This window comes from Budorcas taxicolor, chromosome 1 (genome assembly GCF_023091745.1).
Source record: "Budorcas taxicolor isolate Tak-1 chromosome 1, Takin1.1, whole genome shotgun sequence".
In the NCBI taxonomy this organism is placed as follows: Eukaryota; Metazoa; Chordata; class Mammalia; order Artiodactyla; family Bovidae; genus Budorcas; species Budorcas taxicolor.
The window spans coordinates 9,259,897-9,276,971 of NC_068910.1; the positions used below are offsets into that span (position 1 = coordinate 9,259,897).

A 17,075-nucleotide genomic window follows, 5' to 3' on the forward strand; every position below is an offset into this window, starting at 1 on the left:
GGCAGTCCTGGCCCAACCACCATGCCACCCTTTGCAGCAGAAAGGCCCAGGGACCTCAGTGCATCCCACACGGACCCACACACCAGTCCGCAAACGTATGGTGCGCACACAGTCATGTGTGCACACACACTACCGAGCCCCGTGCCCAGGCCGGTGGCAGTGAGGCCTGCTGCTCTCCTCTGCCTCCCTTCCCCTTTATTCCCTCCTCCTCTCCTCTCTGCGGCCACTGGGAGGTTGGGGAGTTCCCAGGAGTCCCAGTGGCTCTGGCCATTTCTAGCCAAGGATCATCCCGTGTCTCCCTGGGAGCCGAGCTCACACAGGGTGTGAGGTTCCACCTCGCGAGTGGAGAGCCATGTGACCAAGCACTTGCTGGTCTGCACTTGCTGATTCCCGCCTGGCACAGGGCACACAGTAGGTGCTCACAGTGCCTCAGGACCAGCCGGGGCACACAGTCCGAGGTGCTCAGAGAGGTTCGCGATTGGGACAGAGCACACAGTAGGCGCTTAGAGCAGCTCAGGACCCACACAAGGCACACAGTAGTTGCCCTAGAAATGGTGGTTTAAGGGCTAAAATCACATCGTATGAAGAGCTTCCCAAATGAGCCTCTGAACTTTCCCAAGCTGGTATGACCCCTGAGGGGGGACCTGGACAAGTATGACCCCTTGGAGGCCAGCAAAGGGCAGAGCTGGAGGCCCTGGGGCAGCTCCAGCGGGTTGTCCCTCCCCCTGGGCTGGAGGAAGCAGCTATTTATAGTTCCCCCCTTGGCCCAGCTCCCTCTCCCCGGTGAGGCGCCAGTGCCCACCCCCTCCCTGCCACTGACAGACCGATGCCCCCTCAGAGCACCCCTAATCCCAGAGAGACCCCCAAAGCTCTCACACCCCCGTCTAACACCACCTCCACTTCGCCCATGTCTTTTCCCAGTCCGCTCACCCTCTCCACCCTGCCCGGCGCCTACCCCGTCTGCTGCTCCCCGACCCGGGTTCCGTCGGGGAGCTGCCTCCTTCGATACCTCTGTTCATCCTGCTCCCGAACTGGCCCGGGCCGCCGCCCCCTGCGGCCGGGATTGGGGTGGCCCCGCCCTCCAGGCTCCGGAGAGCACCGCCCCCCCGTGGCTCCGCCTCTCCGCCCCGCCTTGGGCCCGCCCCCCAGGGCTGCTGACAACTTGGTCAGTGGCCCCCCAACCCCGCCCCCAGCCCCCACACCCCGGCGGCCACACTTCCGACAGTGCTAACTTTCTCTCCAGCTAGGACCTAGTGTCTGCCCTTGTCTCCAGCCCGAGTCGTCTACACTACCCACAGTTCCTGCCCCATCTGCTGGCAAGCCTGGCCACACACTCCAGAAGGCTTGGTCTCATCTCCAAACCCGCCATGGAGATTGGGTTGGGAGATTAGGTCAAACCTGCAGCCTTCCACACCGAGGACAGGTCAGTGAAATCCGGGCGGGGGAAGGGGGTTAGAGGAGCGGCTCTGACTCCGCCCTCCTGTGTGTCACTGCCTGGGGGCACATGACTGTGTGATTCTTGTCTAGCTCATTCTCCAGTCACTATGTTTATTGAGGGATTTTTTTTTGCGGGCGGGAACCTTCACGTACGTTATTACATCACTCAGTGCTCACAAGAAGCGTGGTGGCATCACTCGGCTTTACGGAGGAGAAAAGAGAAAACCGAGGCTTGGAAAACTGAGGTTCAGGACTGTTCAATGAAGGAGGGGCCAGAGCCCCCTCAGCCTGCGCTCCTTTCTCCCCTGAGCCATGTGTGTGCAAGGGCAGAGCCTGGGTACGCAGAGGTGTGGGTAAGACAGCACCTGGGTGTGTGCTGAAAATGCTTCATGCAGATTTGGGGGACAGGCTCCCATTCTCCACAGCCCCCTCACAGGCCCACACCTTGTTCACACACACAAACAGCTGTCAGATACACGGAGACGCGGCCACCCATGCGTATAAACCACACCACCCCCCAACACACACACACAAGGCAAGGCTGCCACAGCCACAGACTTCCCACGTATGAGCGTCCGTCTATGCCTGGAGATGCCCCCATCCGTTTGGAGTGGGTGCTGCCTGGGAACCTCCGCCAGCACCTGTCTGTGTGGTGACACGTGGGGGCAGGGCAGACCTCTGGGTCTGGCCTTAGATGGGCGGTTCTCTCCAATGCAGCCATGGTGTCCTGTGTTGAGGTTCCTGTAAGTGGCATTACGGAGCCCCTGTATGATGTGTCTGGAGGCTCTTGACTGTGGGGCCCAGACATGACCAGACTCCATGTGGCAGTGATCATCCACGGTAGTGTCCAAGCTCTCCTGACATATACTGTAAGTCCGGGGCGCTCCTACTAGGAGTGGCTAGAGTCCATTGGCAACCTGGCGTGGCAACGTGCGTGCTGTCCGCCCACACTGTGACTCTGTGAGGCGCTTTGATATGACTGACTCCATGTGGCGGGGTCCAGATGCGCCGCGGCCCTGCCGATCTCCCCCATGCAGGGTGGCTCCATCCCTGTGACCGCCTCCCTCAGGCTCAGCGGCGGCCGACCTGGGCCAGGATGCGGGCATTGGCTGCAGCCTGCTCCCTCACAGCCCTGGCCCGGGCCTGCTCCAGTAAGATCTGCAGGAGGCCAAGGGGGATGTCCAGAGACAGGGCGATGCGGGCGCCAGGGTGGGGGTCAGGGCTGGCGCGGCCCAAAGCAGTGGAGGGTGCCGTGGTGCTGGCTGAGGGGCTCTCCGAGGTCACGGGGCAGGCAGTGGCCTGGGGAAAGTTCTGAGGGAGGAGCTGGAAGCCTGGGGTGGGGGTTGCTGGGACAAGCAGGGTCCTGCCCAGTGTCAGGACCATCAGCGTGAGCAGAGCCCACCTGGTCATCGTGTAGTCAGGCTGTAAGGAGAAAACAGGTTCAAGGCAGGGGCTCTGGTTAGCTGTGGCCGATGGATAGAGACAGATGGGGAAAGCAGAGAGAGAGCGGCCAGGCCAGGGTCAGAGGGATAGAAGCAGAGATGAAGGGACAAGGAGAGAGCCAGAGCAACACAGAAAACTGAGACGGAACCAGGCAGAGAAGGGGTCGGTGGGACGGAAAGAGTGAGAAAGAGAATGCGACAGAGATGGACAAAGAGATGGAGTGACCCAGAGACAGAAAGCCACAGGTATATCTGGATATGGATGTATTTGAGAGAGAGAGAGAGGGGTGCCGGGGGGAAGAATAAGAACAAGAAAGGGCAGAGAGAAGGAGAAAGAGATGGAGATGTATCAGAGGGGGATGGAGCAAAACAGAGGGAGAAAAAGAGACAGTGTGATGGAAATAAGGATGCAAAGAGAGACACAGAGGGACCCAAGGGGAGCCTGAGGTTTGCGCGAGAAAGCATGTCGCAGATCCAGGGCACAGAAAGGCAGGCAGGAATGCGGGCCCTTGAGGCAAGGAAGCAATCAGAAGGCCCAGGGCGTCTCAGACTCGAGACCTCCACTGACCCAAACCCCAGATCCACTCTACCCCAACGGTCCTGTCCATCCCCCGACCCCAGGCTCACCAGTAGCAGCCTCCTCTGGGGTGAGCTGTGCCAGGCAGTGCTCCCTTGCACTGGTCTGCTCCTCCACCCGCTTCGGGGCCCATTTATCTGGCTTGAGGCCGCCCCCCACCCATGATTCATCCTCTCCTGGGGGGCAGTGAAGGCAAACCCTCAGCCCCTACCTTGTCTTCTTTCTAGGGACAAGTTGGGGACTGAGGGTTACAGGACAGTGACAGGCTGGACAGAGGGACTCTGTACCCACTTGGGATAGCACAGCCCTCCCAGGGAAAACCTGCCCCCCTGACACCCACACCCCCCGCAAACAGTCACGACAGAGACCTTTTAAAACAGCAGCTTTAATGACCCCCCAGAATCAGCACCATGTCATCACTAGCGTGGGGCAAGGGGCGGGTTGGATTCAGTCCCTTCCGCTCACTGCCCAAAGCCTCCCCAACGCTGAGTCATCAGCCGGGGAGGCAGCAGCCACAATGGGGGTCTGTCCACTGGGGGGAAGGCGAGACCCGTGGAACAAGTCACTGAAATAACGGACACGCTCATGCACGCTCACGTGCAGACAGGCCTCTAGCACCAAGGGGGAGGGACGGCAGGGTCCAGGTGAGACACCGACTCCTCCAGGGGATGCTGGACTGGACCTCAGCTCTGGGCAGCACCTGGGTGGGGCAGGCAGGGTTCAGCTGTCTAACCATACCCAATGCAAGGGCCACAGAGGATGGGGGAGCCGGGGGCACAGTGGGTGTGGGGGCTCTGCCCACAGAAGGGGGTCCTTACTCAGGTCTTTAAGGGAGGGAGCACCGAGGGGTACCGTACTGGGGACTCCTCCCAGAGCCGGGCTTCTCTATCAGCTCTTTGGTCTGAGGCAGGGTCTGTCCCAGGTCCCCCAGTCTGGGGGGGGGTGGCTTCTGAGCCCGGATCCTGACCCTGGACATAATCTGGGCAGGCCCCTCCTGGAATGGAGGTATGCTCGTACCTGTCCCTTGACTGTGGGCCGCCTGGGGCAGGCAGCGGTGCTCACAGGCCTCCCGGGTCCCAAAACGGTTGGCGTTCCCTCCGCAGCCACCGTAGACGAAGGGGTGACAGGCCTTCGTGCCCCCTGCCCCAGCCCGATGATACCAGCGCAGGGTGTAGGCGCTGCAGGAACCCTCGTCCAGTGGAAGCGAACAGGGATCTGGGGGTAATGGGGGCAGAGAGGTCAGCCGGGATGGGCTCAGCCTGCCCCTCCCTATGCCCCTCTGAGCCCAGCCCCCTTCCTCACCATCGTCATCCCAAGGAGCTGCGGGGTCCTGGTATTCCTCCTCGGAATACTCAGAGTATTCATACTCATCGTCCTCGGGGGGCACCTGGCCTGCACACACAGTGAGGGGATGCTGTGAGCAGGGCCACTGCGGGGCCCAGTTCGTGCGGCCCAACCCTGGCCTCCCATGCGTGTTCCCTGCATGTGCCCTCTGCACACGTGGTGTGGGCCCTGCACGCATGAGCGGCCCCATGTGTGTGTGTGCTCCCGCCCCACATGTCCCCCAGGCTGCAGCCATCCTCACCATCCTCCTCTGCGTGGGACACTCGGAGCACAGGCACGGGGTGGAGCTGCGGCCCAGCGGTGTCTGCTGCGTAACTCGGGAGAGGCCCTGGAGCCGGGAGCAGGGGCGTGGGGCCCGGGCGTCAGCCTGGTGGCTGCCCTCGCCAAGCCCCTGCTGAGACGACCCAGGCAATGGGCACAGCAGGGCCTGGCATGAGGCAGGCTCCGGGAGCAGAAAATACCAGAAAACTACTCACGTGATCCAGATGCGATATACTGGCCCTGACAGGCTGGAGGTGGCACAGAAGGGGACAAGGAGAGAGAGACAATAACAGAGAACAGGAGACAGAGGCGGAAAGAGGCAGGGAGAGAGGCTCACGGCGGGCAGAGGCATACGGAGGGGACGGCAGGAGAGAGTGACAGACGGCGCGGGAGAAGAAGGGAAGCAGACACAGGGAGAGAAAGAAACCAAGGGGGAGAAGCGGACCAAGAGCAAGAGAGAAGAGGGGAACAGGCCAGGGAGGCCAAAGGCGAGAGAGAGGGAGAGAGGCAAAGGGGTCAGGAGCCGGCCGGAATGGAGGAGGACAGGGAGGAGGCAAAGGCGGGAGGAGACGAGCTTCACTCTCTGATGCCCCAAGGGCCCTCAGAGCCCCCGCCCCACACCCCGGTGCCACATCTGGCCCGAGGAGCCGGCTCTGCTCACGCCTCCTCCCCCTCCACACACGGCCATCCTGGGCACCCAGGAGCACATGTGCGCCCACCTCTGCCTGGGTATCCACTTGGGGGAGTCCTGTCAGCATGTCCGTCCAGAAACACCCATACTTTGTGTATCCATCTGTCTCCACCCGCCTCCCTGACTGCTTGCCCCCTGGACGTTCTGGGGGTGCTGCCTGCCTCTGTCTAGGGGTGCAGGGATGCAGTGGGGATGGGACCCAGGAGACTCCAGGCTGGACCCCACTCACCGCAATGCTGACTCATCTCCTGACGCACAAGGCCCCGTATGTCATCCTCCTAGGAGCCCAAGACCACAAGGGTCATGAAGGAACCCAGGGGTCACAGAAGGACAAAGGGTACATGATGCAGGGATCGTAGAGGGACAGTGCAGAGTCAGGGCCCAGGGTCCAGGGGGTCAGGAGAAGGAGGCAGGGCCCCCACCCCACCCCACACACACGCACCGTCAGCGCAGCTTCTCCCTTCTCACCGCGGGGCCCCGCGGGGCCTGGCCGCCCCTGTGGGCGATGGATAGGGCTGGGCTGTGACCTCCGACCTCACGGACACCCCAGCCTTTGAACCCAGTCCCAGGAATTCCCACTCACCTGCTCCCCTCTCTCTCCAGGGGTTCCAGGGGCCCCGGGGGTGCCCACCACGCTCTGTCCAGGGGGACCTCGCTCACCCTGTCAGACACAGGGACTGAGTGAGCAGGGTCAGAGGCAGTGGGGGCAGAAGGACAATGTGGGACCGTAGTTTCAGAGGCTGGGGCAAGGATATTGGGGGAATGGAATGCAGAGCCAGAGGTCAGGGAGGTTGGGGTAGGGTCAGTGAGGTTCAGGGGTCAGGAGTCAGGGCCTCTCACCTTCTGACCCTGAAGTCCTTCAGGGCCTTTGGGACCAATGCTGCCAGGCGGCCCGGGAGGACCACTAGAGCCATCATTGCCCCTGGGACCTGGGAAGCCCCCCACTCCTGGGGGTCCCTGGGGAGGGAGAGACCAGGGTCAGTGATCAGAGCTTCCAGAGACCCCAGGCCCCTCAGTTCGCCATGACCTCAGCCTCCACTTACCCGCTCCCCTTTCTCGCCCTGGTCACCCTTGGGTCCTGGCTGCCCATCGAAACCTCGGTCACCCTGGGAACAAAAAGAGGCATGAGAGTCCCTCTGCCTCGGCCTCCCCAGCTCAGCCCCCATGAGCCCCCAGGCCCCATAGCCACCACATCGAGTTCCTGTGGCCTACCAGACAGAGACCCTGAGTCCACCATGATCCCCAGACCCCACCCCACTGTGACGCCCCCTACCCTGGCCCCACCCATTTCCCCTTCACGGACCCTCCAACCTCCCCCTGACCTCGACCACCCTAACCCTCAGCCCTGAGGCATGTACTGCACCACCTCCCAACCCTTAACCCTCAATCCCCACTGTGACCCCAACCCCACTCAGGACCAACCTCAGGACCAACCCAACTCCACCCCGCAGTGTCCCAACCTTCCTCGACCCAAAACCTTCAGGACCTTATCGTGCCGTCCCTACCCAATCCTAAACCCCACTGTCCAATGTGGAGGGACCCCTTACCTTGGGACCGATCAGGCCCTCCTTCCCAGGGGCCCCTGCCTGCCCTGGAACACCCGGCTCCCCCTGGAGGAGAGAAGACATTAGCCAATTCCTGGCCCACCCATCCGCTCCTCACTCTGGGGGTGCCCCACACTCACCAGCTCGCCTTTGCGTCCTGCCAGCCCTGGGCGGCCCGGGGGACCAGCCTCTCCCTGCAGCAATCAGGTGGAAGGGTCAGCCTTAGGCCCCAGCCCCCATAGACCCCACATCCCCCCATTCCCTCATCACCCCTGTACCTTATCTCCCTTCTCTCCATCAAGGCCACAGGCTCCCTTAATTCCCCGTTCACCCTGAAAGAAAAAAGAAGTGAGAAAGTGACCTCCTAGATACCTCACCTATGACCCCTGACCCTGAAACCCCTCTCCAAACTGCCCTTAGGTACTCCAACCTCTGACCTTCCCACCTCTGACCTAATACCTCACGTTCAGCCCTAGATACCACAGCATCTGACCCCAGATACCTGATCTCTGACCCCGGATACTTCACCCTCCAACATCAGGTCCTGATTACGGGGGAAAAAACCAGCCCCCTTCCCACCTTGAGGCCCCGGGGACCCATGAAGCCAATATCTCCTTTGTCTCCTCGGACACCAGGGACTCCGTCTTTTCCTGGGGATCCCTGTGGGAAAAGTGTTAATGAGATCAGTGAAGGCTCAAAGGGAATCACTCTGGCTGTGAACATCGTCAGGGGGCCAGAGCCATTGGAAGGGCAGGGTTTTCTGCAGGGACGTGTGAGCCACCACAGGGGTGACTGTGAAGGTAGGGTCCCTGGACAACAGGAGAGCGCTGGTTCACTATAAGGTCAAAGGTCACCACACGGGGCTGGGGTCCCTGGTGGGGTGGCAGGGGCACCTTACCGGTTCGCCGGGGATCCCTGGGGCGCCAGGCTCACCCTGTGGGGAACGCAGGTGGGAGAGGGCCGCCCTTCAGTGCCACTGTCCCCGTGTTGGCCCACCTGCCTCCCTCGGTGACTGCCGCCAGGACCCAGTCTGCACACCAGCCCGTGTGAGTACGCGTGGGGCCGACAGTGAGGGAGGTGGGAGCCCTCCAGTGCTCAGGGGACACCCCGGACAGGTGGGGGTGACCCATGGCTCCGGGTCAGTGCCTGGGATGGGACTTGCCTTGGGTCCCGTGAGTCCACGCGCTCCCAGCAGCCCAGCTGAGCCCTTGTCACCAGGCTCTCCCTTGGTGCCCTGCAGGAGTGACAGGAGAGGGCCACGATCAGGACCAGAGCAGGCTGCAGGCTCCCAGCAAGACTGGAACCTGCCAGTTGCTCGCACACAGGCCCCCAAGGCCCCTTCCCTCCAGTCCACGCTCATGGCTGGGACTGAAGACCCTGGCCGTGGGGTGGCTCATTTCTTATGCTGGGACCCCCGATTCCTGCCACTCCTCTTGCCACTGGGCCCCCAGCCCTACCTGGAGTACCCCTAACACCCAAGGAGCCCCCTTCCTGTTCCCACAGGCCTCCTACAGGGGCCACAGAACAAGACTGCCCTCCAACCTCACATCCAGGCCCTGGAGCCCCTCCCACAGAGCCCCCATCCTCTCAGCCGCCCCATAGTTGCTACAGCTGACAGAACCCCCTCCCCTCAGACCCCCAGAAATCCCTCTTCCATCCTCTGCTTCTGTCCTCACAGACCCTCCCCGGGGCCCTCCAGCTTGCAGGACCCCCTCCCTCACCCTTCATAGAACAGCCCAACCTCGTCCACATACCTTCTCTCCAGGTTCCCCGCTGTCTCCCCGAGGCCCTTTCTCACCATCTATTCCCCGAGGCCCTCGTTCACCCTGGGTCAGGGCCAGAAATCAGGGTCAGGGGCTACAAGTCCCTTACCCTCTGAGGGCTTGAGATCTCAGATCCCCTGGTGCACCCCGCAGAAGCCCCCCGAACACACGCAGCAGACCCACTCACCGAGTCCCCCTTGGCACCCCGTGGCCCCGGAGGCCCCAAAATCACAGCTGAGTCGCCCTGAGTGGACAGAGGGAAGTCAGAGGAGTCAGGGGCACCGAGTCCCCTGCCTTCTCCTATGCCCACACTCACCTTGTCACCCTTCAGTCCTGAGGCACCAGGGTCACCCTGTCGGGCAGAAGAATGTGGGTCTCACTCCAGTAGTGAATCCCCAGATCCTGAGTTACAAGACCCGTCCCCACCCACACTCACACCAGGGGCCTCTGCTCCACATCCTTACCTTCTCCCCACGTTCTCCCCGGCTGCCTGGGGGGCCCTGCATGAGAGAAGATGATACCGAGCTAAGGGAATCTGGGGGGACCAGTGGGCAGATGGCTCAAGGTGCAGGGGAGGACTGGAAGGCCCCAGGGAATGGGGGAGACAAGGGGCCAGAGAGCAGACGTGGAGAAGCAGAGGGCAGCAGAGGCTGTGGAGACCCCCAAGGGCACAGAGGGCTCAGGCAGGGGACTGGGTCACGCCACTGCTCCTCTCCCCCAGGGGACCCACCGCGAGTCCTCGGGGTCCCTCCAGGCCGGGGCGCCCATCTTCACCCTGGATGGTGACATTAGATTCGGTGACTCAGTAAGTTGGAAATCAGAGGCGAGAGCCGTGAGGGAGTCCCAGAGTGGCTCCCGGCAGTAGCCGTGGCCTCAAGGCAGGACATACGCACCCGGACACCAGGCTCCCCACGCTCGCCTCGGGCCCCAGGCAGCCCTGCTCCAGTGTCCCCCTGGAGATCAACGGGACACCAGGGGTCAGTCAGGGGAACTGGTGGAGGGCAGAGGGTCACGGGAGGTGGGTGGGATTTAAAGAGAATGAGGTTAGAGTTAGAGGTCAGCAGAGGCTGGGGGGGTGGGGGCGAGTCAGCGGAGACTGGAGGAGGGGCGGGTCAGTGGAGGCTGGAGAGGGCGGGTCATGGGAGGCTGCGGGGGTGGTCAGCGGAGGCTGCAGGGGGGGGGGAAGGGGGGAATGGGTCAGCGGAGGCTGGAGGGGATGACGGATCACTGGAGGCTGTGGGGGGTCGGGTCAGCGGAGGCTGGGGGTGGGGCGGGTCAGCGGAGGCTGGGGGGGCTGGGGGGCAGGGAGGGACGCGTCAGCGGAGGCTGGAGGCTGGAGGGGGGGCGGGTCAGCGGAGGCTGCGCGGGGGGGTCAGTGGAGGCTGCGCGGCGCGGGGGGGTGTTCAGCGGAGGCTGGGGGGTTCGGGTCTGCGGAGGCTGGAGAGGGGGACAGGTCAGCGGAGGCCGGAGGCTGGAGGTGGGGCAGGTCAGCGGATGCTGGGGTTGGGTCAGTGGAGGCTGGAAGGGGTTCGGGTCTGCGGAGGCCGGGGGCGGTGGTGCAAGAGGGGCCAGCGGTGCAGGAGGGGCCAGCAGCATTGTCACATCTACCTTGTCTCCTTTGAGTCCAGGGGCCCCAGGTGCTCCCTGTGGGCAGCAAGATGAAATCAGTCTGTGGCTCAGCCCCCAGCTAAGTCCCCAACACACAGCAATCAGAGACATGGGGCGTTGGGGCATTCTACTCACCGCTGACCCAGGTGGTCCAGGCGGCCCCAAGGGACCTGGGGCTCCCTCTCTCCCTGGGGCGCCTGCCAAACCCTATGGTAAAAATGAGGCAAGAGAGGGGAAGGGAGACTGGGGAACCTTCCTCCCATGCTGTTCCCCCAAGACCCGGAGCCCCCTGGGTAGGGCTGGGCCCCCTCCTCCTCCTCACCCGCAACCAGATCCAGAGGTCTTGGGCCCACCAAGTCCCCCATGCAGCCCTCGGCACCCTTACCCGCTCTCCAGTGGGGCCCGGCTGCCCCTGCTCTCCTCGAAGGCCTGTCTGACCAGGGAACCCCACAATACCAGGAGGTCCGGGGGGTCCGGGGGGGCCTGAGTCTCCCTGGAACAGAGATAGCAAAGGGAGACATGGCCCCAGCAGGACCCCTTCCCAGGACTAGCCCCCGTCCACCCTCTTCCTCCCACCTCCAGGCCCCCCGTCCCGCCCTCTCCCCCCACCAGTAGCCACAGGGCACCGTTTTACCTTTAGACCTGGCGGACCAACTGGCCCAGGGGGCCCCTGGACCCCAACTCCTGGGTCGCCCTTCAAGGGAAAGAGGAGTCAGATCAGGCTCAGGGCGTCTTGGGACGATGACCACCTCCCCGCATTGGGAATGCCTTAGGGCACATATACCTTGTGACCTTTGGGTCCTGGAGCCCCCTTCTGACCCTAAGAGAAAATGAAGTAAACAGCACTTGAGAGCAGGAACATGAGCCCAGAGCTCAGGTATGGTCCCAAAACATTCCCAGGGGAGCTCGGAGGTGACCACGGCATTTGGGACCGAGGATGTGAGCGCAGGTACGTGGGGGTGCGGACAGAGGTGGGATCTCAGATGTGTCCCAGTCCAGGGAGCTTAGCAACAACCACAGATATGACCGCAAACATGACCACAGACAGGAGCTCAGATACGGGAGCAGAGACGGAGGGGAAGGGTCAGCACCAACACACGCCCCAGGAGTGGCCCACAGAACTCCCACAGGCCCCGAGACCAGGAGATGAGACCAGAGCACGCATGCTCCCAAGAGAGCACCGGGAGACCTAGGATGAGTACGTGGAAGCCAGGAGATTCGACCCCCGTGTGCTCCGGGAGCAGGACCCCGAGTGCTGGAATGTTCAGCCAGGCTCAGGTTCAGAGGTGCCCAAGCCCAGGAATGTTCCCTCACGTGCACGACTACACTCCTCAACCTGGACTTGGACTCGCCTGGACCCCAGACTCACATCTTCGCCAGGGTCTCCAGGCTCCCCCGCACGGCCGGCTTCACCCTGCATAGAAAGTGGGGTGAGGGTGTGTGGCCACCCAACCGTACCCCTCCCTGCCCAACGCTCAGACCCTGGGGCCAGGCCCACCTCACCTTCTCGCCCCGCGGTCCCGGCAGTCCTCGGTCACCTTTGGCTCCCTGTGGATACAGGGGTCAGGAGAACACATGGGTGTCAGGGTCCCAGACAGCAGAGACTCAAAGAAGGAGCGGGAGGCCCGGGCCGGGTGGGGTGTATCATGGAATGTGAGGGTCACGGGGCGGGTGACCTATGCGCTGGGGGTTCCACACTCACCGGCTCTCCCACCAGGTCTCCAGCAAGGGCTCCAGGGGCGCCCTGACGAGAGAGAAGGGTCAGTGGGATTCCTCAGCCCTCACCCCTGCCCCCCACCCCAGGGCCTCCCCCACACTCACCTTCTCTCCCTTTGCTCCAGGGGGCCCGACCACAGCCTGCGGGGAACGCCTGGTGAGTCACCCCGCTTCCTGCCACCTCCCCACCCCTGCCCCGCCGTCCAGATGGGAGGGGCAGACTAGGCTTGGGGGCTGGGCAGAGGAGCTGATGTGGAAGCTGGGGGTCAGGAGCAAAGATCACCTGTCCAGGGGTCCCCATGGGTCCCGGCTCTCCTTTAGGTCCGACAGGGCCGGGCAGACCTGGCGACCCCTATGGCGGAACAGCGGGCAGAAGTCAGTGCCTCTCCTTCCGCTGCCCTGCCGCCCAGCCCTTCTCTCCCTGCGGGCACGTGGTTGCACAGCCCCCATCGCAGGCCCATAGCGAGCTCCTCTGAACACACACCGGCACGCCGGGGGCTCCTCTGTCTCCATCTTTCCCGGTGGCACCATCACGACCCGGCGCTCCCGGCTTCCCTGTCTCCCCCTGAGAGGGAAGAGCTCTGTCAGGGGCCTGCCCTCTGACTCCCGAGCCCCGGAGCCCAGCCCTGACCCCCAGGACTCACCACTTGTCCGGGCAAACCCGGTGCCCCTTGAGGACCCTGCGGGGGAAAAGTCAGATGTGAGAGGGACATGGAGAGCAGGGGACCCAGCAGGGCAGGGACTTCGTGTCCCCGCAGGGGCCTCACTCACCACCAGGCCTGAAGGGCCAGGGGGCCCGGGAAGTCCCACGGCTCCAGTAGGTCCAGGCAGGCCCTGGAGGAAGCAGGAGTTGAGAGCAGTGCCAACCCTGCCCAGCTCCATGTGACTTCCCCATGGGCTGGGCCACTCACCCGTCCTGGTGGTCCTGTCTCTCCAGGCTCCCCCTGCCAAAAACACAGACACTGAATGAGCCGACAGATGGACCAGAGGCCCCTCAGCCCCGGTCCACAAGCAGAGCCTGCATGGACGGGCACCTTGGTGGTCAGAGGGCAGTGATGTCCCTGGAGGCTGGCAGACATTGTCCTGGTGCAGACAGGCTGCTCTGAGTCCCTGCCTCCTTCCAGCCACACACCCACACATGCCTCTACTCACCTTTAGGCCAGAAGGTCCCTGGGGTCCCGCAGGGCCAGCAAGACCCTATAAAAAAATATCAAGGGCAGGAAATGGGTCCGAGTTGCACCTGGACTTACGGACTAACACAAACTAGTTTTCCACCTGATGTGGGGACTGATGCCTGTCCCTGCCCACCAGGCGGTGCTTCCCCGTCACTCACCGGGGCCCCGGGCGGTCCAGGGTCTCCGTGGCCACCCTGTGGGAGAGGGAAAGAGCCAAATGGGGTTTGGGGAGTCAGTCCCACCCTACCAGGGAAACTGAGGCGGGACTGCCCATTGTAGGGGGTGCCCATTAGGAAGGGAGCAGGATTCTGGGGTACTCACCGCTGGGCCTGGGGTCCCCCGTGGACCTTGCAGACCCTGTATAGAGAAGGGGGCTGCTGAGCCTCAATCTGGCCTGCCGTGGCCTGTTCCTGCCCTCTGGAGACCTTTGCCTGGAGGCCCCACCTCTGGACCCTCACCCCTCCCAGGTACAAGTCACCCCGTACCCATGAACTGCCCCTCATGGACAGTACACATGGGCCTGTGCACACACACAGCCATCAGATGTGTGCACTTGGACCTGGGCAACCCCATCACTGGACACGGGTGACCCTGCACGCAGGGGCCAGCACATTGCAAACGGGTGACCGCGCCTCAGAACTCAGCCCAGGCTGTTCCTGCTGCCACTCACCGGCTTCCCCTCAGGCCCAGCCACGCCGCGCTCTCCTGGCAGACCCTAGAGAGAACGTGTTTATGGCCACACCATCTCGTCCCCCATCCCAGCTTCCCCTGAGACAGTCCCGGGCAGAGCAAACTCCAGCCCAGACAACACAAGTGAGAGCCATGTGCTTGCACGCACGTGGCGCTGTGGGGCAAGGACTCACCGGGCTGCCATTCTGACCCCTCTGTCCAGGCTCTCCCCGGTCGCCTTTGATGCCCGGCTCACCCTGCAAGCAAAGTGTCGCACCCTGAACATCACTGCCGGGTGCCCACGGACACACCATCCCTGCATGCCCCCTGCAGAGGAGGGGAACGGCGTGGTGGGATGACGGGAGGTCTCACCCTGTCTCCTTTGGGGCCTCGGTCGCCATCACTGCCTGGATCCCCCTGTGGGAATGACATGTCAAGCCAGACCCGGGTGCCACGGGGGGTGGCCCCCAGACAGCCCGCACACGGACCTTAGCGCCTTTGAATCCAGGGGGTCCTTGTTCTCTAGAGAGCCCAGAACCTGGCTCATCCACGGCCACCTACAAGCACAGGGTTACAGGGCAGAGCTGTGCCGTCACGGAGGCAGGGAGGGGTCGTCCCAAAGGGTTGTGGGTTCAGAGTCACCGCATGGAGCTTCTGGGGCCCAAGCCACTGGTGGCCTCTTGGTGACAGCAGTCACAGGCTTGGGCAGAGCTGGGGTGATCACCTTGGGGCCTGGGGGTCCGGGGGGTCCAGGGAGGCCAGGAAGGCCGTCTCTGCCCTGAAGAGAAGAAGGAAATGGGTGGCTGTCCCAGCACAGCCTGCAGGCAGTCCCGCCCAGTGAAGCCCTACCCAGCTCACCTGTTCTCCACGTTCTCCTTTCTCTCCCCGTTCTCCCTGAAAAGCAGATACCAAGGTGGGGGGTATGCCCATGGGGAGTCCAGCTCCTCCTAACCCCACTCTCCCGGCCACTCCCACCAGCCCTAAGGCTCACCCTCTCTCCAGGTCTTCCAGCCTCCCCCACACTCCCAGCCGGGCCAGGGAGCCCAGGGATACCAGGCTTCCCAGGCTCCCCAGCAAGGCCGGGAGGTCCAGGAAGGCCCCTCTCCCCCACGGCCAGGCCAGGTGGCCCCTGAGGGCCGGGGTCTCCACGATCTCCCTTTGGTCCACGTTCTCCAGAAAAGCCGATGGGGCCCTGGAGGAGCAAAACAGTACATGCTGGTGGTCACCGACACCATCCATGGAACAACCCCTCCCCGCTTGAGTACCCAGCACACACCTCCTTGCCTGGGGGGCCCCGCTCGCCTGGGTCCCCCTTGGGGCCACGACGCCGTTCAGGTGCAGGCAGGAAGCCGCCAGAGCTCTCTTCCCAGGTCTCCACGATCTCCCGCAGGGCAGATGTCTGGGTGACATGCAAGGTCAGAAGAGGGAGACCACGGCTGCAGCCACCCTGGCCGGCCCTTGGGGCATTACTTGTCCCGTGGGGCTCCCCGCGGCCCCCATGCCCAGCCCCCATCAACCTACCTTGATGCCAATATTTTCCAGCAACCGCTCTGCATTCTGGGGACACAAACTGGATAAGGGGATGCCCACAGAAGAGAAGGCCCCACACTGCCCCCCCAAAACAGCCTCTATACCCTCGTCCCCTGGCTTCCTGCCTAGAGGACCCTTTAGCCCTTGGCTGGGGCGACTGGAAGCCACTGGAAGCCCATACCTGGCATGTCCCATCACCCAGGTTCCCGTCTATGTAGCCCACAGGAATCCCAACAGGGCAGGGGCCCGAGCATACAGGACAGCACCTGTGGCTGCAAGCGGAAGGGGGCGGAGGCAGCCCCTACAGGCATGCGCGGAACAGTCAAGGACCATGTCCCAGGCTTCACTCACCACCAGGCTCCCAGGCTCTCCTCTCAGGCCACGCTCTCCTGGGAGGCCCTGGGGACACCAAGAGGTAAGCTGCTGGACCCAGCCTGGGGTGCGGCGTGTGGGTACATGTGTGGATGCTATGGCCACTGGGACAAGTGAAAAAGGTGGGGGCCTCACCTGCTCCCCTCTGGGTCCAGTCTCCCCACGGTCACCCTGAGAAGAAGAATGACTGGTGGGAAAATGCCCCCACTCTGGGCAGCCCCCGCACCGTACCACTCACCCAGCATCTGCACACTCACCTTGGGGCCTGAACTCCCCGGGACGCCAGGGAAGCCCTGAGATAAGACAGAGCACAGAGAGGTCACAGGGGATCATGGCCTCCAGGGGTGGCAACCTAAGGCCCCTGTTGATTGCTCCCAAGTCCTGAAACTACCCCAGATACTCACCTGCCCGGGAGGGCCGACCTGCCCCGGGAGGCCCGGGGGGCCCTGGAGTCCAGGGCTTCCAGGAGCTCCACGCTCACCCTTGGGGCCGTCACGACCCTGTGGAGGATGCAGCCAGCATCAGGACCCTGAGACCCCGGGAAGGAGTGGGGTCACATATCACAGGGTCAGGCTCAGGGGTCAGAGATTGCAGAAGACGCCAACACTCACTTCTCTTCCAGGGGCGCCCGAATCTCCCTTCTCTCCCTAAGGAAGACAAGGCTGCTTCAGACCCGGCCCCAGTCTGAGCCAGAGCAGACTCCAAGCGAGGGCAACTCACCTTCCTCCCATCTTCTCCAGGGTCGCCGGGCTCTCCCTGCAGGCAGAGGACGCACATCAGATCCAACAGAGTTAAGAACTGTCCGCGTGTCTTGCTGTCGGCAAATCCTGTGTGTGCCTCGCTCCGTGGGGCCGTGTGTATGAGTGAGTGTGGATACCAATGCATATGTCGGGATGTCGCCATGGGTGTCACCCCTCAGAGCCTTGGCAGTGTGTCCCACACCTCC

At 63.1% G+C, this 17,075-nt stretch overlaps 2 protein-coding genes across 2 annotated transcripts in view; both read right to left on the bottom strand.

The window, feature by feature from the left end:
- Window positions 1–2,508: 2,508 nt before the first annotated feature.
- UCN2 (urocortin 2) lies at window positions 2,509–2,847 on the bottom strand. Its single transcript, XM_052649859.1, has one exon. It carries the CDS (start codon window positions 2,845–2,847, stop codon window positions 2,509–2,511), a length of 339 nt encoding a protein of 112 aa, XP_052505819.1.
- Window positions 2,848–4,070: 1,223 nt separating this feature from the next.
- Window positions 4,071–17,075, bottom strand: part of COL7A1 (collagen type VII alpha 1 chain) — a 30,375-nt gene continuing 17,370 nt past the window's right edge. Inside the window, exons 65-118 of the mRNA XM_052650079.1 lie at window positions 16,850–16,885; window positions 16,741–16,776; window positions 16,534–16,629; window positions 16,387–16,422; window positions 16,265–16,300; window positions 16,109–16,156; window positions 15,749–15,784; window positions 15,504–15,626; window positions 15,219–15,419; window positions 15,086–15,121; window positions 14,952–15,005; window positions 14,716–14,784; window positions 14,600–14,644; window positions 14,422–14,484; window positions 14,229–14,273; window positions 13,880–13,915; window positions 13,717–13,752; window positions 13,536–13,580; window positions 13,295–13,327; window positions 13,155–13,217; window positions 13,028–13,063; window positions 12,868–12,948; window positions 12,667–12,735; window positions 12,489–12,524; window positions 12,370–12,411; window positions 12,171–12,215; window positions 12,037–12,081; window positions 11,452–11,487; window positions 11,302–11,361; window positions 11,053–11,160; window positions 10,803–10,874; window positions 10,668–10,703; window positions 9,953–10,012; window positions 9,790–9,834; window positions 9,524–9,559; window positions 9,376–9,411; window positions 9,247–9,303; window positions 9,051–9,122; window positions 8,459–8,530; window positions 8,195–8,230; window positions 7,876–7,956; window positions 7,575–7,628; window positions 7,437–7,490; window positions 7,300–7,362; window positions 6,796–6,858; window positions 6,593–6,709; window positions 6,336–6,413; window positions 6,195–6,248; window positions 5,982–6,030; window positions 5,277–5,309; window positions 5,042–5,128; window positions 4,759–4,848; window positions 4,474–4,671; window positions 4,071–4,156 (exon numbers count right to left, since the gene is read on the bottom strand). Coding sequence (XP_052506039.1) covers window positions 4,140–4,156; window positions 4,474–4,671; window positions 4,759–4,848; window positions 5,042–5,128; window positions 5,277–5,309; window positions 5,982–6,030; window positions 6,195–6,248; window positions 6,336–6,413; window positions 6,593–6,709; window positions 6,796–6,858; window positions 7,300–7,362; window positions 7,437–7,490; window positions 7,575–7,628; window positions 7,876–7,956; window positions 8,195–8,230; window positions 8,459–8,530; window positions 9,051–9,122; window positions 9,247–9,303; window positions 9,376–9,411; window positions 9,524–9,559; window positions 9,790–9,834; window positions 9,953–10,012; window positions 10,668–10,703; window positions 10,803–10,874; window positions 11,053–11,160; window positions 11,302–11,361; window positions 11,452–11,487; window positions 12,037–12,081; window positions 12,171–12,215; window positions 12,370–12,411; window positions 12,489–12,524; window positions 12,667–12,735; window positions 12,868–12,948; window positions 13,028–13,063; window positions 13,155–13,217; window positions 13,295–13,327; window positions 13,536–13,580; window positions 13,717–13,752; window positions 13,880–13,915; window positions 14,229–14,273; window positions 14,422–14,484; window positions 14,600–14,644; window positions 14,716–14,784; window positions 14,952–15,005; window positions 15,086–15,121; window positions 15,219–15,419; window positions 15,504–15,626; window positions 15,749–15,784; window positions 16,109–16,156; window positions 16,265–16,300; window positions 16,387–16,422; window positions 16,534–16,629; window positions 16,741–16,776; window positions 16,850–16,885 — 3,291 coding nt within the window. The 3' untranslated portion in view covers window positions 4,071–4,139. The remainder of the gene's footprint in view (window positions 4,157–4,473; window positions 4,672–4,758; window positions 4,849–5,041; window positions 5,129–5,276; window positions 5,310–5,981; window positions 6,031–6,194; window positions 6,249–6,335; window positions 6,414–6,592; window positions 6,710–6,795; window positions 6,859–7,299; window positions 7,363–7,436; window positions 7,491–7,574; window positions 7,629–7,875; window positions 7,957–8,194; window positions 8,231–8,458; window positions 8,531–9,050; window positions 9,123–9,246; window positions 9,304–9,375; window positions 9,412–9,523; window positions 9,560–9,789; window positions 9,835–9,952; window positions 10,013–10,667; window positions 10,704–10,802; window positions 10,875–11,052; window positions 11,161–11,301; window positions 11,362–11,451; window positions 11,488–12,036; window positions 12,082–12,170; window positions 12,216–12,369; window positions 12,412–12,488; window positions 12,525–12,666; window positions 12,736–12,867; window positions 12,949–13,027; window positions 13,064–13,154; window positions 13,218–13,294; window positions 13,328–13,535; window positions 13,581–13,716; window positions 13,753–13,879; window positions 13,916–14,228; window positions 14,274–14,421; window positions 14,485–14,599; window positions 14,645–14,715; window positions 14,785–14,951; window positions 15,006–15,085; window positions 15,122–15,218; window positions 15,420–15,503; window positions 15,627–15,748; window positions 15,785–16,108; window positions 16,157–16,264; window positions 16,301–16,386; window positions 16,423–16,533; window positions 16,630–16,740; window positions 16,777–16,849; window positions 16,886–17,075) is intronic.